General features: G+C 38.7%; 1 protein-coding gene across 1 annotated transcript in view; it reads right to left on the bottom strand.

Moving 5' to 3' along the window:
* Nucleotides 1–9,302: 9,302 nt before the first annotated feature.
* The window catches only part of HAUS8 (HAUS augmin-like complex, subunit 8), a 10,593-nt gene continuing 2,680 nt past the window's right edge, over nt 9,303–17,215 (bottom strand). The window contains exons 2-10 of the mRNA XM_009318417.1: nt 16,904–16,959; nt 16,500–16,596; nt 15,680–15,793; nt 15,079–15,161; nt 14,354–14,425; nt 13,176–13,334; nt 12,144–12,285; nt 10,924–11,065; nt 9,303–10,160 (exon numbers count right to left, since the gene is read on the bottom strand). Coding sequence (XP_009316692.1) covers nt 10,040–10,160; nt 10,924–11,065; nt 12,144–12,285; nt 13,176–13,334; nt 14,354–14,425; nt 15,079–15,161; nt 15,680–15,793; nt 16,500–16,596; nt 16,904–16,959 — 986 coding nt within the window. The 3' untranslated portion in view covers nt 9,303–10,039. The remainder of the gene's footprint in view (nt 10,161–10,923; nt 11,066–12,143; nt 12,286–13,175; nt 13,335–14,353; nt 14,426–15,078; nt 15,162–15,679; nt 15,794–16,499; nt 16,597–16,903; nt 16,960–17,215) is intronic.

The raw sequence follows: 17,215 nt of genomic DNA, 5'->3' as shown, positions 1-17,215 counted from the left end.
CCCTGAGGGCTTCTATGCCATCGGCTCCTCTTCTGCCGAGCCCTACCAGCCCCGGGAGACCACCTGCCTGAGCTCTCTGCCTTCCTCCTCGAGTCCCTGAAGGTGCCGGTGTGCCTCACGCAGATGCAAGAGCTGCAAAAGCTTATGTTCCTAAAGGTCCCATCAGCTTGGACCAGGGCACAGCACCCCCTGCATGGTCTGGTCCCATTAACTGAGCCTTTGGACTCTGAGGCACTCCACTGAGCACCGCCAAAGAACTGCTTTCCAACTCAAAATCCAGTGCCAGGACTGATGCTGCTCTATCCTCCTCCATCCCTAGGCCCTAATCTATCCATCTCCATCCCTCTGTCCTAGCCCGTGGTTACAGGGGCTTGAGACAGGAGGGGGAGCTCTCACTACACCAGTCTGAAGAGGGTGCAGCGTGAGAGTAGAGCTTACACAAATCGGGGAGAAAAGCATATCCAAAGCAACAGCCGAGATTCCAGGTGACGGAATAAATGCCATGTTTCACAGTGATGGATTAAATGCTGCATATGGATACCGAGGAATGATTCCTCTGATCCTTGCTGGAGACAACCCAGGCAAGCCAGGATCCCAGGTGTGCTTCAACAGAGCTGAACTCTCCCCCCAGGAATAAATGAAAACCCTCAACATAGGCAGTTTCAATTATATTTTTTCCCCCAACATTACACACCTGGCTTAAGGTAAACTACTAGGAAAACAGGAAAAAAAAAACCCACAACTTTTTTTTCCCCCTAGGTTAGCTCTGTTATTTGAACCTCAGTTCCATTTCTTCTAAAAATCACTGATATGGAGCCCAGCACTTTATCTAGCAAAAATACAGATTTGTATCCAAAAGTCAACTCGATAGTTTACCAAAGGCCCTTTCTTCTACCTTCTGACAAGAAAAACAGCAAATCAAGTGGCTAAAGCTGCTGAACTTTTAAAATTACTCTTCTGCATCTTAAAATTATTTCAATCACCATATATTTTAGCAGCATCATTACTAGCTAACACATTTTCTGCAAGTCAGTCCATTCCCTAAAAACACAAAGTCATCAGAAGGAGTGAGGTTTCCCTGACTACTTCAGCCATAGGACTTGAGAGGCTGATCGGTCCATAGCCAGGAGAGCAACAAAATGGTGCCTAAATACTTCTCGTTTGAAACTTACGCTAATTTTACTATGACTTCTCTTAAAAAAAATGAAATCATTTACTCAGTAGCTTTTTGATAAGTTCAGATTATCTTCGGTAATGGATAACACTGCTAGATGTGGCTACAGTTTCCTACTTAAACCTATCTTAAAACAGCATTGTCTTACTTTTGTGGAGAGGCATACATAACAAGTCTAGAAGAAGAGGGAACAGGTTTTGTTAAATTTGAAAAAAAAAAAAAGAAAGAAAAGCTAGGCTAGGGCTTTAAAAAGTATGCCTCACCTGAAAATACTTTGTACCAGACAACTTAAACAGTCTCAAACCAAAAGGACTATGTATTTTACAAGGCTTATGACAGTTTTTAGGATTGGACACAACAGTTAAAATCATAGCCAAGCAAGTTCAGAAGGTTTTCAAGAAATCACCTATTTAAACCACTCTTATTACATCAACAACCCTTGACTAACATTCGTCTACAGATCCTGTTTTAAGACTTGCCCTAATTGTCCAGACCAGGGTGGAGAATTGAAGCAATTTTATTCAATACAATACAAACATCAGAATTATGCTCTCACTACTGAACAAGAAGTTTTTAAAGATTGTTCACCACCTTGGGAAAGGTTATTTTTAATGGGATTTTTCTAGCTATAGCTCATCTGTGGGAGGAGTTGCAGAATGTCTTGGAGCAGCTTTCAGCTTTTAATATTATGTAAGCTGAATCCATTTTGCTTGCTGCTGTGCTATTTAAGCACAACTGCTCCACTCTTGCTCACTCCATTGCTCATGTATCTTCACATGACAAAACAACGCTACGAGTGCTACCAAGGGACTCTTTTGTTTGCCCAAAATTGAAGACACGTGCAAGAAAGCATGAAGTCAAAAAGAGGCCCTCCTAACACATCTTTCCTCTCCATCGCTAAAGTATATAGGGTTTTTCCTCTGATCTCCCGTTGCTCAGAAATGTATAATTGTACTCAAATAGTACTATTCTTCTTGTACTAGGAGTTGTATTAGCTACGTACTAGCTTGTACCAGCTATGATGGTCAAGGATATAAGTGAGGCAGTATCTGTAAGAATAGGTGATGTATTTTGTTAGATTATGTTCATTAGTTTAAGACATGAACACTTTCCACAAACCTTGTGCTAGTATTCTTTGGCATGATGTCAGTTCAATTGACATTACACTGGTTTTACACGGAATTAAATATCATGCCTGCCATTCAGATTTTTTAAGAGCCATATTTTTCTACAAATGTTTTGCTAGAACATTAATTTTATCTTTCTCCGTACTAAATGCAACTACAGCACAGTTGAGATCAACATTAACTTGTACCAACTCTGTCAAACCTAGGTCGCACTTCAAACAGTTTACGCTACTCTTAATGAAATGACTCTGTTTTATAACACAGCTTGGCCTTTGCAACTGAACTAGAAATGGAAATAGATGGATTGTCTAAATTTAAGAGAGTGGATTCTTCCTTACCGCTGCATTCTCCTTCAGTTTATTCAAACTCATTCAAACTCTAGAACCATAGAGATTGTTTCCCAAGCAAACCAGCTAGGCTTTAAGAGAAGCAACTTTTTAGAAAGTACATTAAAATGGGATTTTCTTTTTTTTGAGACAAACAGAAACATGCAAAGGTAAAGCAAAATCTGGTAATTCCAAATTCTTTTTCAGCTTCATCATTTTCTCAGATACATCCACAGAACTCTGTATGCCTCAGTATTTTCCTGTCTGCAAAGAAGCAATGCTAATGTTAGCCTCCTTCCTAAGGGTAACACCTAATAGCATGTTGGAATCCTTTATTAAAGACAATAAGGAGGCAAAATGAAAATGAAGCACCTCCGCTGTTCTCATGGTATAGCAGCCTATAGCTGATGTACAATACCTCACCAATCAAAACAACGATTTTGATAGTAGTCCTGCAGAGATCCGGTATGTTTTGGGTGAAACAGCATCATGCTTTCAAAAAAATAATTACCTCTACACTTAATCACCCATACCTTTTTATATAGCAGACCCATAAATGGTTCCTTACAGACTCATGCCTGAGATCTATGGGGTATGTACCAAAAACCCCACAAAGTGCCACTAAACATCCACCCACATTTTATCTTTGAAAAAGCTCTGGGTATGGACTTTGAAGAAGAAACATGATTCAGCAATGAATTGATGAATGCAGCAGAGTACACTTCGAAAATGGAGCTCCATCATCTTCAGCATAATGCTGTAATATTTTTGAACACAAAACCGTGTACTTCTACATTTCAGAAATCACAGCTAGAAATTATCACTATGTGGAGTATAGCCCTTTTAAATTATTGTTAACTTTTTTTAAAGTAGAGTTTTCTTCCAAATTGAAGATTTTCTATTTGATATTTACTGACTACAAGAAATATCAGCCAGTTACAGTCTCTAAAGACTGCAAACCATCTTCTAATTATGAAAGTATGTGCAATCCTGTAAATAAGGCTAGAATCAGCTTGGTCTGAAAAAAAAGGAGGCTTTAGATATCATTTCAAACTATTTAGTTACTGAAATGGAATTTTCTGTGCCTGCCAAAATGAATTCTATTCAGTGTGATGCAACAGGTGTTGGAATTCCAGCAGCCGCCTGCAACCCACATCTGGTAATAGTTAGGAGTTTAAAGGAAGTTCTGTAAGAACTGCTTATGTATAAAAACTATTCATCAGTCAAACCTATGGGCCATATTCACCCACCCACTTGCACTGTGCATAGTTCAGATTTTTATTTCGTTTACAAAAAACGTAATTCTGCTCCTCATGAAATTTTAGGAATCTCAGGCAGTTGTTCAGGTTGAAAGTGTGCAGGGGATTGGTATGGCTACACTAGTCTGTCAGAAAGGTGAGGGAGGGACTGCAGTTTATAGAAGACCATGTGATTACATCTATATTGGTTCTGACTAGATCTAATTTATATCCTGACTGCTTGTACATTCTCCTCATCATTACTCTGCGGAACAAAAGAATTCCCCCCCGCCATGTCCCATCTACCTAGTAAATAAGCTACGTGCAATATTAAAGTTATCAGACAAGTATTTGTCAAACAAAAAATAGAGTTAACATTAAGCTCTAAATAATACTAATTCTTGAGCACTGCTACTCTCAGCTGTGCTTTTGCTTTTTTCCTTCCTCAATTACAAAATTCAAATCAGTAAGACTACTCACAAGAATCAAGTGGTAGAATCACGCCCTTAATAATTAGCCCTCGTTAACTACCTCAGTATGAGTGTTATCATGCTAACTTGTCACAGAGATGACCAGACCTAAAGACAGAGGAGGTAATACTCGCTTACATAAAGATTTTGAGAATACGTGCATAAATTGTGTACATAAGAAAAGATGCTGCAGTAAAAACAAGGCTATTAATTACTTAGTTCTACATTAAGTCCTGTACGCACTAGATTTCAGTAGAAGATGGGTGAAAAAAAATAAACAACGGACAAGTCATCAGCTTTAGGGGACCCATAATCATATGTCCCCCCCTTCCCAATCGAAAAACATTTGTGTCATTCATTACTTACCACCAGACAAGAATAAGGTCTTAGTTAATTTTTACAGCATTATATTCATGGTAAAAAAACCACACCCATTTCTTTAACTCCCAGTTTTGTTCTCCCTTTGCGTTTCTGTGACAGCCTCCTTTCTGTTAGCCAAACATAGATATCTAATGTAGAAACTGATAACTGCAAAACAAGTGCCCTATTGGCTTTGCCTTACTACTGCAAGCTTACCAGCAATGAGGGTAATGTCTTTTTACAGAAACTACAACATCAGTCCAGATACAGAGTGGTAGAAACAAGACTGATCCTGCCTCCTGGGAATACAAGCATCTCTAGAACAGAATTACAACAGGAAAGGTTAATTAAAGAGCACATTCAAAATAAGACTATAATCTGAGTAGCATATAATAACAGAATAATTGAGAATATAATTATTAAATAGTTCTGTCAGAAATGCCTATTAATCATCTGCAGAACAGGAGAGGCTGATCTTTGAGCAGTAGGACATTTTAATTCCTGATTAAATGACTGAAATAATACTAAGAAATCATGAATATGGGCAGATGCTGATTTAGAACAGGAATAGAGCAGTGTGCTTAATCAGAAGTGGTTGTCATTAAGACATTCAGTAAGAAATTACTTCCAAGTTTTCTACTCAGCCCCTACACAGGACTGATGTAATAGAAGTTTGTGCGTAGTCTAGTGTTTGGTGGAGGTTTTATACATAAATAAGGGACCTAGAGAGGTTGTGAAGTCTCCACACTTAAGAGTTATACAAAATTCAGCTAGACACCTTTATAACTAGGAACAGGTAGAGGTGTCCTTTTACCATACAAATCATACTAATTTGAAAAATTTGATTTTGTTCAGTTAGGTGAAGACAAATTTCTCAAGACAAAAAAGCTAGCAAGAAAGGGTTAAGGGCTCTCAACATCTTTGGGTACTGCCGCTACAGATACTATACTTACCCTGTCCATAATACACTGAAGTCGTGTAAGTGTACTGGCATTGCTCTATAGTCAAGCTGGTAAGATTCATCCTGGTTTAGCTGGGGATCAGTGCTGCACTCCTATAGTTACTTATTTACCATTTCACTTATTGAAATACTGCCTAAGAAGCTCTGAAGAAATACACAACAAAGCCTGAGTGCTGAAAGGCACAGTTTTTATATACAAAAGATATTCAGACAGAATATCTTTTTGGGTAGTAGTCCTGAAAACTCTACTGTTTAATCAGCTGTTTAACTTCCCACCCCCACATGCAGTAGATATTAAAACAAGGAATTAAGTTTTGATATCCAATGGGCCATCTCCAAACACACATTATCTATATAAACAAAAAATTAGTTATGTTTTAAGAGGCAATTTGTGTTTGCTTCACTAACATATTAAATTTAAGATCTTGAAATAGCAGGAAACTCGATAGGTCTTGCATATACATTCTCACAGAAACATTTTAAAAGAAACTCATCAGAGGCATTTGAGACAACTCTGCAAACCTAGTCCTCCATCCTTGTATTTGCTTTACAGACCACACACAAATGCAGCGGAAGAAACAACCTAAAATCATTTCTGTGAGTTGAACAGGAATGCTCACATAATCACTGGAAATGCTCTTAATTGGTGTGGCTCAGTGGTGCATTTCAGAGCTGTTAGATCCTCTGCTGCTGTGGAACTCTTTTCATGTCCTGGCAATCACAGTCCAGCCAGCAGTTTGTTTATCATATTCAGTATGAGTTTCCGGATCTCCAACAAAGTGGTATTTACTCCAAGGCAGGGAAGACTGCAGTAATCCAATAAGTTCTCATTAGCCTAAAATGCAGAAACATCTGCTGGGGTCATGAGCTGCTTACTTGCTGTTGATGAGCAAAGAATCAGCTCCATTTGAAGCTAGTGCGAACAAAGAATTGTAGGGTTGGGGGGTGGTGGTGAAGAGACAAACGGGCTGCAGCTCCACTGTAGTGCACCACAGGCAAAGAGGGATGCTCCCTTACGTTGACCCCCGGTGACCCCATCGCAGAGAGCACAGGAATTACAGCAAAAAATGCTTTGACTCAGCCCTCCTGAGCTGGTGGTCAAAACAGGCAGGCAACACCAGCGTAACTGAAGAGAATGCGGTCAGAGCTCCCCAAGAAATACCAGAATCCAGGCAGGGCAATCTGTGCAATGCAAACCTAGCTTAAAATTATCTTTGCCAAATGCTTTTTAGACAATTAAGAGAATTTTGCAGGGGACGAGTACTTACATTTCTGTGCTCCCCCCTTTCCCACCCAGGCTCTCAGACCTAGCTGGCTCGTTTCACAATTTCTTTCAGTTTTTGGAAGAGGAATCCCTGCCTCCCGCCCCCCGAAAAGCACCTTAGGACACATGGACGTTAACAATTGGTCAGTAAGAACTTCTGGCCTAAAAGATGAATATGTAGGTCGTAAGTACTGCACAAGCTCAGATAGAACATAAATCTACATTGATACAAGTTACAGAAGGGAGAACACTATTAATTTTAGGTTAAAAACAAAACAAAAACCAAGAAGAGATTGACAACCTGAATAAAAAGAGCCCTTAAGTTGTTTAGGACTCCAAGCAGATTCAGAGCATGTGACATTGTCAGAAAATAAGTGGAAAATACTAAATAAGTGGTGTCACATCTGTTTAGCTCCTGCTCCAGTGATTCTGCAGTTCTTTGTTGTTGTTTGTACAGTGTTAAATATGACAGCATCTAATGTGTGGGGCTATTTCAAGGTGGAGGAGCCTAAAACATTTCTGCAAAGAGCCAAAACAGAACCACCTAGAAAGAACATTCAGGAAGATCAGGATGGAAAAGTCTCAGTTCAAAATAGTTTAAAACCCTTTCCTGAAGAGGCTGAGCTGCTTTATCTAACACTTGTTCTACCATTTGTACAAAGAATTACCCAAGTGTTCAATTTGAGGAAAAGAATGGCCAGAATGCTCACATCAATGCCTAGGATTCTTCTGAAACAATGAGTGCACGTCCCCAAGCACTATAATGTTTTGAACACGCAGTTGGCCTTCAGCTCCAGGACTCCCACTTTGCCTTAGGCTTGTTGTGTAGATAATGTCTGCCACCTGCAGCAGCAAGGATGAACTACTTCCCCAAAAGATTTAGAGCCTTTAACTGTGATCACAGCAAGCAGAACCTTTCTCCACCACCCTTCTTCAGGGAAGAAAACTAACAGCATTCCACTTCACTTTATAGTGAAAATTTGTATTGCTTGTCTGTTGCTTAAGTAACATTTGGGTGTATATATACACACTAGCATCTCAATGGTAGAAAGTAACTTGACTGAAGAGGATGGGTTTAATTTAAAAGTATTTCTTAAAAAAAATGTTTGTTTTTTCGACCAGCAATGAGGTCTACCAGCAAGAAATCCTAGGAAAGAAATTCTGTCTTTGCACAGACACAAGTCAGAATGATCAAGACACTATAAACTTGATTTTCATTTCAAACTCCCTCTTCTTATTTAAGAATACCCCTCTTAACTTTCTGAATCTCGGAATGACACACGATAAAGCAGGTTAAAGGCATGAGGACATGCATCCTAGCAATTAGCCAAACCTAGGAAAAACAGTTGTTTGACCAGCAGTTTCATCATATAGGAGCCTTTCTACCGAGATCTCCATCCACCAAAAATAAAGACTAATTTGCAGCTAACCTATGACTTGACTGCTTAGCAAAGTTCCCCATCCAGTGGCCAACTTCGTAGGTGCAGCTCATGTTCCTGGCCCGGAGCACGATCCTGCTGTGTGCAGCACCTATGACCCATGGACTGAATGGCAGCACACAGAGGTGAACTATTAGGCGCAGTTCATCTAACACGGTTGAGGAGGAAGAAATAACAGATGAATATCTTAAAACAACTCATTGCTCTCCTACTGGCCCATGGATAAGTTGCTGTGAAAAAAATGATACTGATATTATATACAAGGACAGTCTTAACAGTTTGTTATATATTGACTTCTCATCCAGTGCACTGCACATCTTCCTGATCCAGTTACTACAGCTTAGTTTACTCCTAATTTTTAATAAAAGGAGACAAGAATCTAGTTAGACCCTTAGTAATACCAGGAGGAAAGCCTGAATAGCACTTCAAGGAGTGCAAGGAGAATGCTCCAAGTATTTTTTGAGCAGGCCAAAAATCTTTATAGACACAGCTTAAGCCAGAAACGTAAGACTAAGCAGATAATACAAAGCAAAGCTTTTGAAAAAACATCACAGAAAGAGGTTCCACAGGTAAAAAAATACAGGATACAGCATGTCTTTCAGAGAAATGCATTCCTTGTACAAAAATGGAAAGTACGTTGTAAAAAACCTGCCACATCTGGTATATATGTTCATAACAGAGCACACACTTTCTCAGGCACTTAATCAGTAGTTAGGTTTGAGGTTTCTCTCCACATTCACACTCTGCTGGCCTCAGCAATTCAGGTGCCAGCAGGTCATGGCTTGCCATTGGGACTGGTTAGTGCCTATAAGTCCATCACTGCATATATTGTGTATTAGCCCTACGTAAGCCCAGATGGAAACAAAAGCTTCTGTAGGAGATCAGTGAAGATATTCAATCATGAAGGCTATTGGTATAGCAGTGGAAAAGTCTTTATTATTAAAAAGAATAAAGTCCTTAAAGAGAAGGTGTCAGGTTAATACAAAAGCATTAATGATTTTAATAAATTTGTTTCCAAGACCATTAGGCAACACGTTACCAAAACTTTTCACTTGTTACAACAAGTGACCGTGCTCCTTCCAAGCATCAGCCTCATTACTTACTAACCACGTAGCTTTTCCTCTCAGCAAATGCAGAAATAAGGGACAACTAAGAGTTCCTCCAGAAGCCGTTCACTAAGTAACCAACGATTATGCTGTACATTCCTACAGATCCTCCTGATGAGATCAGCAAATGCACAGTACCACATACACAATTCCACATCTATATTCTGATATGTTGCCCCCTAAGGAACACTACTTTGGAAGGAGATGCAGATCTCTAGATTTCCAGTTCCAAAGCCAGTTCCAAAAAAGTAAACCAAGAAGTTTAAGAATACATAGGTCATATCTGCTAAGAATAACATTTCTCATTATTTACCTTTCAGTATTGTCAAGGCAGAATGGGGTGAGAAAGGTGTCACAGAAATTCACATTAAAAAAAAAAAAAAGATGTCTCCTTATGGGACAGCACACAGAAGAAAACTCCGTTTCTTATATTAGTAAGCATACATGCCTCCGGGTTCATATTCTGGTATAACTGGAAATTTGGACAAGTTATATGTTCATACAAGAAGTAAAAAGATAACAAGTCTGCTGGCATTGATTTAGTACCCACCCGTTAGTAAAACAATACACAAACTTAGTTGAAGTACCAGCGTTTCACAACATCTAGTCCATAATTCTCTTCACATATTCTTTGGTTATGCAGAGAAACTTCTTTACTAACTTCAAACGACAGGTTCTGCACTTGTGTGAAGCTCCTGGAACAAATTAAGCAAGCTCACAGTTACTTCGGAGGATAACAACTTCTGCTTTACCCCAAAGGCTACGTGCCCGGACATTCACATCTTTCTTCTACCATGCAGCCACCAGAAGAAAAAAATGTAAAATGTGAATTTTCTTCCCAAAGGCTAGAATTTGGAGGAGAGGAGGGGCAGTTTGCAGGAAGGGGAGATGCATGGCTTTATGGTATATCAATCTTCAAAGATTTTAGCTGTAATCTCGTCTGGGGAAATGAGGGAAGGAAGGAAAGGAAATTTATGATATTTTATCTCTTCCTCATGCTCTCAGTGATACTTTGTATTTGCTGAGACAATACTCGAGGAAAAAAACCTTTTCTGTGCTCCTTGTACCTCCTAAAGGATGATATATTTGTATGGTTATTATTTAAGACATAGAGCTTCCAGTTCACTTTTCTGTCTCCTGGAGTTCTCCACTCTCCTACATACTTGCACTTTACCAGGGCTACTCTTGCTCGCTGAATTTCTCAGCTGAAGTGTCAGCGAATGGCACACTAAAGTAGTTCACTTAGAATACACAAACAAAAAACCCCAAGCATATTTACTCTGACTGTAGGTAGGGACAGAAATACAGATGTCTGCTACACACAGAATTAAACTTAGTGCTACTATCCCCTCAATTAATCCTCCTCCAATATACAATCTGGATATATTCTGGCGAGATCTATAGATTTTCCCCTGAATATTTAGCTAACCAGTCTTTTCACCTGATTGTTGTAAATACCTTTGAAGCTCTTTATCCAGTTTCTGAGACACTTCTTTAAGCTCTTTCAGTACACTAAATGCTCTTGCACTTTCTTCCGAGTAGCTTGGCATAACTTCTGCCAGAAGTTCCTGTGTGATAGTTAACTCCTTTCGCAGTTCATCTGCAATATGAGATGTTAAAATATTATTCAAAAATGCACGCAGTGGCACCAGTTAATACAAGATTACTTAATAGCTGGAGTAACCACAGAGGCAGGTGAACTAGATGATGGAAGACTTCTGTTTGTTCAGCTTTCACAAACACATCATGAAAGCCAAACTGTGAAAGTCAAATTATTTTTAGCTATAAAGACTAACACCAGCAACAGAATATTAAAATTGCTAATCAAGCTCTCATTTAGAGTATGTTCAAGAGTTTTTACAAGACAAATGCAAGAGAAAAAACAAGTTTTAAACACCCAAAATTCCCTGGCCAGTTATATATATTGCTATTGCCATGTACCCCAATATGAAATTTATCCACTCCTTTCCTTTAGCATTCACAAACCAAAAATACGTATTTATTTCCTTTCAAGCCTTCTTACAAGAATTCTAAGTTCTTCAATAAACCTTTGCCATTTGTTTTGAAGTGTAAGTAAGATTATTGTAAATGGTTTAAGAATCTTGTTTCTTGCAGACCAGAAGTTTAAAAAGGTAACTTTTTGTCCAGACTTCAATACAAAACACAAGTACTAATTTATTAAACAAACATTCTCTGATTCAAGACATCACACAATATATTTAAGCTCTAGTTCTACCGGAAACATGAGCAAGTCTACCCATGTGACTTTATCCCTCAAACACAGAAACAAGAAGAGATCACAGTAATTCTACAACTCTACAGCTTGCTTACCCGTTAGGAACAAGGAAGGAGGAGGAATGCCATGAATACAGTTAAAAGATACAGAAACTTGCTAAAGAAAGTGTACATGAAGACTGCCCTAGTTTAGAAAGTTAATTTTTTTTTCCTGCTGCAGGATAAAAAACTTGTTCAAGTGCAGTTTAGTGGTTAAACGGAGACAAGAATTATTCATAGCAAAACATGTGACTAATGTTGCGGCTCAGTGTCCATACAAGCTCTAAGAGCACACAAAATTCCTCCAGTGGCCACAGACAGATCTAGCAATAGCAATGTAAGCATTTTAGCATACCAATAAAACACTATTTTGGAAAGTAAATTGATGAATCAAATTTTCATACCAAGGTATGTTAGCGTATCTCCTTCTATGTGAATATTCTTTATGGGTAATTCATGTCTAGTGGCATCCAGGGAAACTGCAAAGCTTTTATATTGCTCTTTAAACTGTTCACAAACAGGAACAAGGGGAGAAAGTACTTCCATCTGAAAAAGACACATGATGAACCAACACTTCTTCAAAAGCAGCCATTTTGTTAGTACAGACCTGGCCGAACACAGAAAAATCATTTATAAAAAAAAAAAACTCCAAGTACCACTCTGAAATGCTCATTGACAGAGGAATTCAAGAAGTTTGTAGTATGATACTCCTATCGTGCTTTTTAATAGGTTTTCCTCTACCACCTCAAAATGCCTAGGTCAATACCAGTTTCCTTGTTACTGTAGCTCAGAGGTATTAGCAACATAGCAGGCAAAGTGGTTTATATTTGATACTTTGACTGTAGTTAACAGTGTATTCTCCAAAAGACAAGAGCCTTATTTAATTTTTGCAATGTATATTTGTTAAAAGCAAACATAGGTTCAGTTTTGAAAATTAATTATTCAAAAATTAATTATTCATTCAAAATTTGCCTTCTTACAACCAGGCCAGAACTATTGCTGTCTAACATATAAAAATAAGACAAATAAAGAACACAAGATGTTCACTTCTCATCTAAGGGTTAGCATCTCAGCTCTAGCCATAACTGTAATTGCCTAACTGCAGGATGTTCATGTGGTTTTAAAACACTTGCATCTCCTGTGCATCGACTGTAAACTGCTCTGGCAACGGGTGCACTATTGCTGCCCCTTGCCTAATATCTCTTAACTTCTCCTTCCTGCCTGTCCACAAGAGACAACCAAAAAAGTGACAAGGCATTAGCTTAGGTTACTAGAGAGCATAGCATGCCACAACAGGAAGAAGGTATTTATTTTAAGATGCATAAAATTGTACCCCAGCAGGCCACAGAAGCAGAGAAATCTCCTCTGGATAAAGGACTGCTTCATAAGTGAGCTTGTTTAAATATGGGAGAAGCATAAATTGTAATAAAGCCTACCTGTTTGTCTAATGCATCATCAAGTTTCTGCTCTCTCTCTTTGAGTAGAATTTCACGCTTCAACTCGCAGAGCTTCTCCTGTTGTCTCTCCTTTTCTTCACACAACATTAGCAAGTTTTTTTCTGCTTTTTTCTCCAGCTTGGCAAGATTTTTTCCTGCCTATTACATCAAAAAAATATTCACAACTAAAGTAATGCTGCATTTAAGTAATTAACATATTCTGAAGAAACAAATGTAAGCCTCAGACCAGGTCAAAGAGCTTCAATTAATGAATCAGAGACCTCGTGCAATAAGCACAATACACTATAGGTAAAGCCTCCCTCCAATCTTCTTCCCCCACCCCTGCTGATGTTTTTTGCAAAGGAAAAATATACATATACAGCACTGAGCGAACAAAGAACAAAGCCACTGCTACAACCTTGAACTCCAAACGCTCTCACTCACGGTTTTCCCAAAACTTCTGCATACCCCTACTTCATGAGAAACCAGCATGTCCTGGTTTCAGCTGGGACAGAGTTACTTTTCTTCCTAGTAGCTGGTACAGTGCTGTGTTTTGGATTTAGTATGAGAATAATATTGGTAACACACCAATGCTTTAGTTGTTGCTGAGCAGTGCTTACACTAGTCAAGGACTTTCCAGCTCCCCATGCTCTACCGACTGAGCAGGCTGGAGGTGCACAAGAAGCTGGGAGGGGGCACAGCCAGGACAGCTGACCCCAACTGGCCAAAGGGACATTCCATACCATGGGACGTCACGCTCAGTAGAGAAACTGGGGAAAGCTGGCCGGGGGGGCCGCTGCTCGGGGACTGGCTGGGCATCGGTCGGCAGGTGGGGAGCAATTGCATTGTACATCGCTTGCCTTGTGTATTCTTGTATTATTAGTTGTTATTATTACTATTTTATTTAAATTATTAAACTGTCTTTATCTCAACCCACCAGTTTTCTCACTTGGGGCGGGGAGCAAAGAGTGAGCAAGCAGCTGTGTAGTGCTCAGTTGCTGGCTGAGGTTAAACACAACACAGCACCAGCAAAGCAAGTCATACCGTTTTACAACCCTAAACATATAAAGTCACAAAAATCTAACTTTCACGGATCATAAAGCATAGACAAGAAATTAAACAATTTCTCAATATCAAGTTCTTCTATCTGAAACACCAAATACTTGACTGACTCTCACCTTTACTCTTAGGTAAGTTAAAAGCAGTGTCTGAGATTCCAGCTCTTCCATCAGAGCATCAGAATCATTTCCCTTCAGAAAAGAAAAGAATATACTAGATCAGATTTGGTATTTAAACAATTATTTTTTCAATGTTCAAATTCATGGAAGTCAAATTCGTGCCTGGAATCATCATCAACAAGTCAGCTCAATGAAAAAAGTTTGGGTTTTTAAACATTAAAAAACTAAAAAATTAAATATACCCCTTTGTTCTTTGTCCCACCACTTTTTATAACGTTTTCAGCAGATTTTCCTAATACTGGTAGAGAACTTGAAGTTTCAGTGCTACAATGAATGAGATTCCTAAATAAGGCACTTCAAATTAGGTTGAAGCAATATTAGTTTTCTGAGCGAAAATGTCAGAAAATATTTAAAGATAATGTGATTTAATTAAAAATCACATTATTGACAGCAATACAAAAAGAATCGACTTGAGGAGATGCTACAATTGGAGCAGATTCTTTACCACAAGAAATGAAAGCAAAGTTTCGGTCAGTGTTGAGACATCCAATAAACAAAACAAACATCGCTAGCAGTAGAACAGACTTATCCTCTGACTTCTGCCAGAAGGCTTTAGATCATCCCAGAACCTCAAAGTTGTTATCAAGATTAAAGACAAACAGAAAATTTTCATTTCACACATTTCAAAATCAATATGCTTAACAAATGAAAGCAGTGAGACTCACCGCTTTTTTTGTTTTTCGACGTGTCCCTGTACCTCCTTTGCAAGCAGAGTTTGAACTAGGAGTCTTTTTACGGACAGTTTTATCTGTATCACAACAGAAAAGTTATTGCTCTCTTCTACCAAAGTATATAGGGTGGGTCAACATACCATCAGGTTCTTCAAAGGCAAAGATAATTTCAAAATTATGTGTACCAGTAAAGAAGACTTGTGCTCTGTTTCTGGCTCTGATGATACTCATGAGAAGATGTGGATCACATGAGCATTTAGCTTCAAGTGACAGTTACATATAGATATGATACAATTTTCAGAAGGGCTGATAATCTAACACCCATCTGTTACAGGAACAAAGACTTGAGCGTACTTTGTTCTTTAATATTTGATCGTAAACAAAAAGAACAACCCAAAAGATACTAAAAATCAAGAGGTTAATTTAAATGCTGAAGGTCTCAATACCTCTGCTTAAAGACACTTGAAATAATGTTCACCTTATTTAACAAAATCCTTTTGTGAATATAGTAGAACACAAGGGTTACTTATCACCAAGTTACAACACAGATGGTAAAAATAATAAACCAAGAAATTGAGTATGAGTGGAAGCTTACCATTAATAGCTGAAAGATCAAGGTCCGGTCGACTAATTTTATCTTCATCTAATAAAGTGGACTGCAAGTCACGTTTCTCAAAACTACTCTGATTTAATGAGCTAGGGACAACACCTATAGAAAGAAGCTGTTATCAAACTAAAAGAATTGGAACAGATTCTGCACAAGTTCACTATTATATAAGCTTTCACTAATATGTGGCAACCTTACGCAGACTTTTATGCATTTACTTTATATACCAGTATACTATTTGTATACTCCCTAACTTACCTAGAGACGAGGTAGTTCAGAATGTTATCCTCTTAAACATTTCACAGTTCAACAACACTCATATGAAAAGGGAATAATGTTATTTCCTCAGGATTTTCAAGTCAAGTTAAGGTCTTACCGGAAAGTTCTTTTGCCATTCTTGCAAAACAAATAAAAATTGACTGTTTTGCAGACAGGGATTTTCAGTCATTTACACTGGGTTTATTAAAAAGATTAAATAAAAAAAGCAGGGCAATGGTGAGGGCATAGTAAAAGAGTAGTTCAAAGCCTTGTGCAGAAGGCAAGAGATATGCTTATTTTAGACAATCCAATTACTCACCTCCAGATTAGTTCTCTATCAGAATGTCCAGACAAGTTTAATGCACTTCAGTTTACACCTCTCAACCCCACATCAAGTTTCTTAATTCCCTTTGTATACAGATAGTAACTGGCAGTGATTTAAGTAATACAAAATATCACCTGTTAACAACGCTTTAGAGTTGTTAAGAGTCCCACAGGTTGGAAATACAAATTCACAGAAGAAGAGCTTTTAAATTCTGGTAAAACCTACCAGCAGAAGTTTTACATTTCTGAGGAAGAACTGATCTTGGTTTAGTTGCAGAAGATGGTTTAGCAGCAGGCGTTGAAAAAGAATTTGCTGAGGTATCCTGACAATCAAGAAACAGAAAAGATTGAACATAAGCAGTAATTGTGATCAGCAATACATCTTACCCCCAACTTGAACGCTGACAATAAACAACTACAATCCCAGGGCATCTTGGTGCTTTGCAAGTCACCTGAGTACAGTCCCAAGTTCCCATCCCAGTCTGCCTCTAGTAATACACCACGACTCCCCCATAACCCCAGCAGTCATTTTTTGCTTAGGTCCTGTTTCCACAAGTCCGAGCCACCCCTCACACCATTTCTATCCTTTGCTGAGCGACCCTTCAGCCCGGCAGCGAGGCGTCCAAGTACCTTCTTGGCGTCTTTCTTATCGTACTGCAGGTACCGAGACTTCACGATTCTTCCTCCTGAAGAAGGGGCAAAGAGAGCTCAGCCAGGCCCGCCGCCGTGTTACCGTAAGTCGGCAGATGAAAAACTCTCTAAGACTCGATTTAGAGTTTTAGAAAGCAGGCATTCTTTATTGCGGCGCCGGACGCACAGGGGATCACTCCACCTAATGTGCGTGCCGGACTGCTTAGCTATAGGAGTTAAGTACAGTCAAAATATACATATTCATTAGTTTTCCGAGACATGATTAACATATTAATGTTATTTCATTAACAT

Source organism: Pygoscelis adeliae, unplaced genomic scaffold (genome assembly GCF_000699105.1).
Source record: "Pygoscelis adeliae isolate BGI_AS28 unplaced genomic scaffold, ASM69910v1 Scaffold582, whole genome shotgun sequence".
Lineage (NCBI taxonomy): Eukaryota > Metazoa > Chordata > Aves > Sphenisciformes > Spheniscidae > Pygoscelis > Pygoscelis adeliae.
Note: the sequence above shows the minus strand (reverse complement) of the source record. Positions and strands in the feature narration are given on the sequence as shown.